This window comes from Galeopterus variegatus, unplaced genomic scaffold (genome assembly GCF_000696425.1).
Source record: "Galeopterus variegatus unplaced genomic scaffold, G_variegatus-3.0.2 Scaffold4237, whole genome shotgun sequence".
Taxonomy (NCBI): domain Eukaryota; kingdom Metazoa; phylum Chordata; class Mammalia; order Dermoptera; family Cynocephalidae; genus Galeopterus; species Galeopterus variegatus.
The window spans coordinates 1-7,775 of NW_007730348.1; the positions used below are offsets into that span (position 1 = coordinate 1).

General features: G+C 49.3%; 1 protein-coding gene across 1 annotated transcript; it reads right to left on the minus strand.

Moving 5' to 3' along the window:
* Positions 1-1,870: 1,870 nt before the first annotated feature.
* On the minus strand, positions 1,871-6,613 carry LOC103602634 (interferon alpha-inducible protein 27-like protein 2; the record flags this gene model as incomplete). The annotated part of the gene is made up of 3 exons (XM_008587059.1): positions 6,591-6,613; positions 2,927-3,051; positions 1,871-1,952 (listed from the first exon to the last, which is right to left on the minus strand). Coding segments are annotated over exons 1-3 (230 nt in total), but the record flags the coding sequence as incomplete, so codon positions are not given.
* Between the last annotated feature and the right edge of the window lie 1,162 nt (positions 6,614-7,775).

Here is a 7,775-nt window from a genome sequence, read left to right on the forward strand (position 1 = left end):
GGACCGGGGTCTCTTCCTGCTCGGTTTTGTCGGCCTCTGGCTCAGGGAGGCCTGACAATAATCCTTAAATAAAACAGCACCTTCTCCACGAAGCCTTCCCAAATTGCTACAATTAGAATGAATCACCACTGTCTCTGCCCTACGTGCTATGTAGCTTGATCCTCTCAGTGTACTGCACACATTGTTATGCTGTCAGTTAGCTATGGCTGGGTAACAAGTGACCACAAAATTTAGTGGCTTAAGAAAATTATGTAGCTCATGATTCTGTGGGTTGTCAATTTAGGTAGGTGGTTTTTCTGGTCTCAGCTGGGCCCCTCCCCCATCTTCAGTCAGCTGCGGGTTGGCTTTGGAGATCTTAGCTAGGCTCACTCACACGTCTGGGGCCTTTTTCTGGAATGAATGGGATGGCTCTGCACTCCCTGCATGCTTGTCGACCCCCAGCAGGTCAGCCTGGCTCATCCTTACGGCAGGGCTGGAGTCCAGGAGGCACAGTGGAAGGCTGGAAGGCTGCAAGGCCTCTTAGGGCCTGAGATCAAGATTGGCGCACCATTGCTTCCTCAGCATTCTACTCTCCGGAGCAACCCCCGGGCCAGCCCGGATTCAAAGGGCATAGAAATAAACTCCACCTCTTGATGGAAGCACCAGTACAGGAACACTGAAAGAGCATGGGCATAGAGAGGGTGGGAACATGGTCATTTCTGTAATTTACCCCAAGTCCCTTAACACAACTTGTGTGCTTGCCTGACTCCCCCAACACTGTGCACTTTGGGCAGAAAGAGACCTCTCTGATCCCCTGCAGCCAGGGGTACCATGTAGAGAGGAGCCATTGAGGCCAGCTGGAAGCTGTGGGTGTGAGTTCAGCCAGCATTCAAGAGACAGCACGTGGAGGGGGTGGGCAGTAAAGGAAGTACAGGCGTGAAGACCAAATAGGCCAGAGTGGGGACCTGGGCTAAGATCCTGGAGGCAAGAGGTTGAGATCAGAGATTCAAGTCTAAACAGGCTTTCCAGAAGCTGGGGGTGGCTTATCTTCACAGGCAGGCAGGTGGCAGATACCTGGTCAGTGTGCACAGGATACTCGGCATCTGATCCAGGGTCAGGCACACAGGAGGCATCGGAAAATTAATGTTCTGCATGAGCCTGCCTTTCGGGAGCCGCACCGGAGTGGGAAGGCCCGCCTAGCCTTGCAGGCTCTGGTTGGTCCCACTTGGGGGCTGAAGATCCATGGGCTCTGGACCAAGAGGCACAGCGCACCCTGGAGAAATGAAACTCCTCTACATCTGTGGAGAGCCCCAAGGGCCCACAGGGCCGGCAGACAGTATTGCTGAACTTCTAGAGTAATCATGCAGCCAGATCCTGAGGCTTCAGTGGGGGGGGAGGTGTCAGTCAACTGTGAGGACAAAAGGCTTGGTAACTGAGGGTCAATGGCTCAAGCAGGGACTCAAGAGTCAAGCTATTCTATCACACTGACTGGCTGAGACCTTCAAAGAAACTTGGTCTAATCCCCCATCTGAAGAGCAGCAAACTGAGGTTCTAGGGGAGATGTGACATGCCCAGGATTGCAGAGTGAGTGGCAGCACAGGGGACAGACCAGGCTCCCAGCCACAGATATCCCATGCTCCTTCCTCTCCAGTTCCTCCTCTCCCAGCACTGCCCACAGAGGCACCGTGCCATCCCAACCAGGAGGACACAGCACCAAATCTAGTGGAAGGTCATCAGCACCTTGTCTTTAGTTTTCATGTTTCCTTGAACAATTTGGGGAGGCAGGGGACTTGTCATTTGGGGGACTGTCATCCAGAGGCATTCCCACCATGAGAGCCAGCTTCCTGCATTAGTACTGGATCTAGTTGGGGGAGATGAAGGGGATGCCTACTTTGATCTCCCCAGCCAGGCCCCAAGAGCTGACCCAGCAGAGCCCAAGAGGATTTTGGATGATGTAGAGAGTCCAGCTGCCCCTGAGGGAGAGGAGAGGTGAGCAACCAGGGCCAGGTGGTCCAGTGGCTCCTCACGAGGTTTGGGGGTCAGAGACTCTGGGCCCCTCAGGAGGCCTGAGACCCAGACAGCCCATGAAATAGAGCCCCCTACACCCTCATAACGTATGCTATCTGCTTCTGTAGAACTGCTTGCTTAACCTAAGTAACTCCATTTTGCCCCGTCTGACCTGCAGACTACCCCCGCTTCTGCATGAGAAATCGTTGACCTTTTCATAGAAACAAAAAACAATTGCATAGAAACAGGAGCCATACACAGTGAATTATTACATGGGAACAGGCACCATACACAATGAAAACTTGTATGCTCGATTGCTCGAACGGCTCATTCTCGGCCTCTGTGACCTAGCTCCCTAGCTTGCTTTGTGCACCTGGACAAACCCGTGTGCCAACGGGATGTAGTTTTTGCCTTTAAAAACCCCACAAGACCAAAGCCTGATGCCGTTCTTCCTTGGTTGCTTCTTGGGAGACGGATGCTGGCCAGCTGGAGTGAATAAACTGCCCTTTTCTGCACGAGTGGCGTGTAAGTGCATTTCTTGTGGGAGGGGGCCTCACAACACCCACCCCCACTCTCTCCTCTACTTCCTTAAACCCCAGAATCTCTGCTTTGGAGAGGGGCTACTGCAGGCAGCTGCCCAAAGAGGAGAAATGAACTCTGGTGGTGAATCTGCCAGTGACAGGGCAAACCCTCCGAGTGAGGCAGGCCTCTTCATCTACCTCAGGCTCAGAGAGGGGAGGGGAACTGCCCAGGCTCTCAAGGTCCATGGGGAACGCAGACCCTGGGCTGCACCTCTGGTCCCACCACCACCCAGAAGAGGGGACAGTGAGGGACCGACAAATGACAGGGATGCCGAGGATTGGGGAACTGTAGGGAAAGGAGAGGGCCTCCCTCGGGCTCAGCCTCTAGGCTGGATCCTCTCCTGGCTCCCAACACTTACCCACTGACTGCAGAGTGGCCACCAGGCTGCCGGCGGCAACTCTGCCCCCATTGGTGATAGCCACTACAGACATCATCTTGGATGCTATGGAGGAGGCGGTGATTGCTCCACAGGCACAGCCCCCACTGTCACAATTGTGGGGAAGAGGAGCTTTGGGGCTGTACTCAGGGGAGAAACTCCCCCAGACCTCCCTGATACCTTTCTTCAGGGATGAGGAGGACAGGGAGTGTGCTTATTCTTGGGAGAGACCCAGAGCAAGGCTGGGAGATGTGAAAACAAGCGAGTGGACAGACTCCCGAGAGAGCCTGGATCCCGGTCCTGTTTACCCCTCCATTTTGCTATGACACACTGGGGTCTCCCTCATCCTCCCTGTGCCTCAGGTCCCCCTGTGTAAAGTAAGTACAATGAAATTGTACTTCAAACCTCCCCTTTTGGGAGGAAAAATAGTCTCTCCTGAAGCACAAGGTTGACAGAAGACAACATCAGAGCTGCTCTTCTGAGGAGGTAATGGGGTGGGGGCTTCTGCCCTCTGCTCCTGAGGACTCTGCTGTAGTGTGTGTGTGTGTGTGTGTGTGGAGGGGGTCCTTCTGGGCTCCCTGAAATCTCCAGAGCAATGCAGTCAGAACTACCTGCAATGATGAATGTGTTCTTTATCTGTACCATCTAAGCTGGTAGCCACATGTGGCTATTGAGCACTTGAAATGCTCATGTGACAGAGACACGTTATGATTTTCTTTAATTTTGGCCACTGCATTGGAGGATGCTGCTTTAGGACATAGCTCAGTAGATGAGCTACCAGAGCTTGCAAAGCAATTCTGAGGAACTAGACACAGCTCAACTTATACTTTCCCTACAACTCCCCAAATAGATATCACTGGCCCTGCTTTATGGGGAGGAATCACAGACTCAGACAGATCAAATGACTCACCCAGGGTCTCGTAGTTTGTACTTGGCAGAAGATAAGACAGGTGTGGCTGCCTTCAAAGCCTTGTGTTTTTAATGGCTTTGCCTTGCTTCCTGTGCTCTAAGGTTCTCATCACCTCCAGTATTCCACCTCTGTCCCCTGCCCACTCCACCCCCACCCACCCACATCTTGGGTCTTGAGGGAATCCTGGGCTTGGTCAAAGTTGGTTGCTCCCAGAGGCTTAGGGGCAGGGGTGGATGGGGGCTGGAAAGCTCCTTTCCGGCAGAGATTCACCTCCTCCAATCATGGGTGCAACAACACTGGCTGGAGACAGAAAGAAAGTGTGTGAGTGGATCCACTCTGGGCCTCCCCCTGCATTCTCCAGTTGCTGCCCACAGTAGGAAGGGTGCTCTGAGGTTGATATCAGAGGAGAGAACAAAGAACAGCCCCTGCCTGACCTCTTCCTGCGTTTCCAGAGAAGCCTGATTTACTGAGAATGCAGAGTTGGACAGAGAATAGTCCAGAGCTCTGTGATATTCCAGATGGGCAAGGACACCTTGAAAGGGCTCCATGCTGCTCTTTTTTTTTTTTTTTTTTTCGTGCTGCTCTTTAAAGCCAATACATTTCGTAAAATTTTCTCAAAAACAAAACAAGAATGGCATACTGTTTTTATCTGCAGCAAATTAAGCTTTTCTATTCTATCCCTCTTCCAGAAACCCTATACCCATCCCAGGTCATAGGTTGGAGGTGAAAGCCCCCACCCTTCAGGGCTTTGCCCACTCATCACGTAGGAAGCTTCCCCAGCTCCCCCCATCAGAAATCATCCTGCCTTCTCTGTCCAGCCTTGTGGCTGGAGCCACTCGTAGTACTCGGCAGAGTGTGCCTGGACCTCCTGAATTGCTTAGAGCTACCAGGGCTGGCAGGGACATCTGACAGTGGCTGCCACAGGAGCAGGGGCTGGGGTGTTTGGGCAGCTGGGACCAGGGGTTCTGCAGCTTTCAGGATCTGCAGGAATGAGCTCAGCCAGCTCTCCAAGAAGATGAATGTTAGTCCCAGGAAAGGGAGAGAAGATGAAAAAATCAGGCCTCCAATCACTCCCTGTCATTTCTTGAAGCTTTTAGTTCATGGCTCATAACCTCCCTCTCTCTCCACTAACTATTCCTGACCTGACTTGATGATTTCAATATCTACTTAGATGATATTTCCAGTAAACTGGCCTTCCACTTCTTACTTCTTCACTTCCCAAAACCTTGGACCCTGTGCCACACATTCCCTTGGTCATACCCTAGGTGGTGCTGCCCACTAAGGTAACGACCAGCCACATGTGGTTATTTAAATTTTAATGACTGAAAATGAAATAAAATTTAAAACTCAGTTCCTCAGTTGCACTAGCCACATGACAACTGCTCAACAGCCACATGTGGCTGGTGGCTACCATACTGGGTAGCACAGAGAACACATCCACCATCGCAGATGATGACATGAGAGAAGGTCATGTGAAGACAGAGACAGAGATTGGAGTGATGCAGCCAGAAGGCAAAGAACATCAAATATTGATGGCAACCACCACAAGCTGGAAGAGGCATAGAATAGATTCTACCCTAGAGCCTTCAGTGAGAGCATGGCCCAGCTGACAGCTTGATTCTGGCCTTCTGCCCTTCAGAACTGTGAAAGAATAAATTTCTGTTGTTTTAAGCCGCCCAGTTCCTGGTACTTTGTTACCGCAGCTCTGGGAAACAAATACAATCTTCTTCACCTGGCCTCCAGGAAATTGTTTTTTCTCACGTTTTTCCTACCACATTCGCCTCTCCTCATTCTCATTTCATCTCTCCCTGATCGCTGATCAACACTGGTGTGTTCACAGCCCATTCCTTAGACTCCTCTGCTTTAGTGGTACTCCGTGGGTAAACACCCAGTCCCATTGCTTTAAGAACCACCTGTATTCTGGTGATTTGCAAATTGATACACCTAGCCCAGATCTCAACACGTCCACTTGAGTGTCTGAGAAGCACCTCAAATATAACATGACCCAAGCTGCATTCTCATTTCCCCTGTCAATGCCGTTCCTCCAATGGTTGTCCCGTCTTAGTAATAGGCAGCCTCATTTTCTCAGCAGCTCAGGCCAAGCAGCCTGGATGCCTCCTTGATTCCTCATGGTCCCTCTCTACAGCAATCTATTAGCAAATCCTGCTAATTCAGTCTGACCATTCCTAACCTCTGCCTCTCCTGTCCAGGGCTAAGCCACCACATCTTTCAATGGGATGACTGTACAAGGTTCCTAACTTGTCTCTGCCTCTGTTTAACTCAGCATTTATTTTTCTCAGCAGCTCTGGCCAAAAGCCTTGAGTTGTGAAAGTGGTCAGAACCAAAATGGAATCACTTATGCCAAAGTCTAACAAAATGGACTTGGGAGGCCATAAAGGAGGGGCTCTCATGCATACATGCCTATGATAAAAACTATTACAAGGAATCTGTGAAGACCACAACCTTGCACAAAGGCCACCACAACCTTCCACAAAGAATACAAGGGTACTTCAAAAAGTTCATGGAAAAATAGAATTAAAAGATAGTACAATCTTTCCATGAACTTTTGAAGACTTCTCGTACTTCCATGAGGATGCCTGCTCAGCCACCACCTATTCAGGCTTGGATTGACATCAGCCTTGTTACTGATCCTTGTAGCCAGGAATAATTGTTTCAAAACAACTTATATAACCTTCCTCATTTTGCCTTAAAAAACCCTTGCCTTCCTTTGCCTACCTGGGTATGCCAATGGACCCCATGGTTCTCCATGGTATGCATATTCCCAGATTGTAATCCTTTGTCATTCACTCTTGAGTAAACTCTTTTCTTTGGAGAGCCTTTCTCTTTGTTGTTATTTTAGGCTGACATAATCATCCTTCACTCCTCGCTTTTTATCTCCTTCCACATTCAGTCTGTTAATGAACCCTGTTGACTTCACCTTTAATATATGTACAGAATCTGACCACTCTTTAATACCTCTACCATTGCCATCCTAGTCCACCACCACCTCTCATTCTCCAAGATAAGGGACATAAAACACAGAATGGAAACACATATATTGACTTCTGGAGTACAGGATAGATGGTGTTGATGCCAACTGTCTGTTTAAAACCCCTCTGTGGCCTCCTGTGGCCCACAGGTAAAAGCCCAAGCTCGTTAAAAAAGATAAGCGGGCCCTTCACAGTATGGCTTCTGTCTCCCTCCCCAAGCTCACTGTTGTCAATACCCACCCAGCTATGCTCCTGTCCTGGGGACAAACAGAAACCTTTCCCAACTATTTCAGGCCTCTTATCCTTTGCATACCAGATTCAGAAAATTTTTCAGGACTTCGCCATCTGACACATCCTCCAGGAGGGCTGCCCTAATCACATATTCCCAAGCTCCCTTGGCCTCCTGAATTTCCACCTACATATGCAAGTATGACTCTACTATGCTCTTTCTGCCACAGAATGTCCCATAATGCTATGCTGTTCTCATCTTCTCTGCTGGATTTTGAGCTCTGTAATGTCAAGGGTCAAGAATCATTCACTGCTGCCTCCTTCAGTACCAGGCACAGGCCTGGGATCAAAGAGGTGCTGAGTGAGTGTTTCAAAAAAAGATGCATGGACCAAGGGTGTACCTTTGTGCATTGAAGGACACAATCAACAGAATAAAAAGGCAATCTACAGAATAGGAGAAAATATTTACAAATCATGTATCTGATAAGGGGTTAATATCCAGAATATATAAAGACCTCCTACAAGTCAATAACAACAGCCTGATTAAAAATGGGCAAAAGATTCAAATAGACATTTCTCAAAGAAGGTATACAAATGACCAACAAGCACATGAAAAGATTCTTAGCATCATTAATAATTAGGGAAATGCAAATGACAACCTCCTTATAATCATTAGGATGGCTACTATCAAAAAAACTAAAAA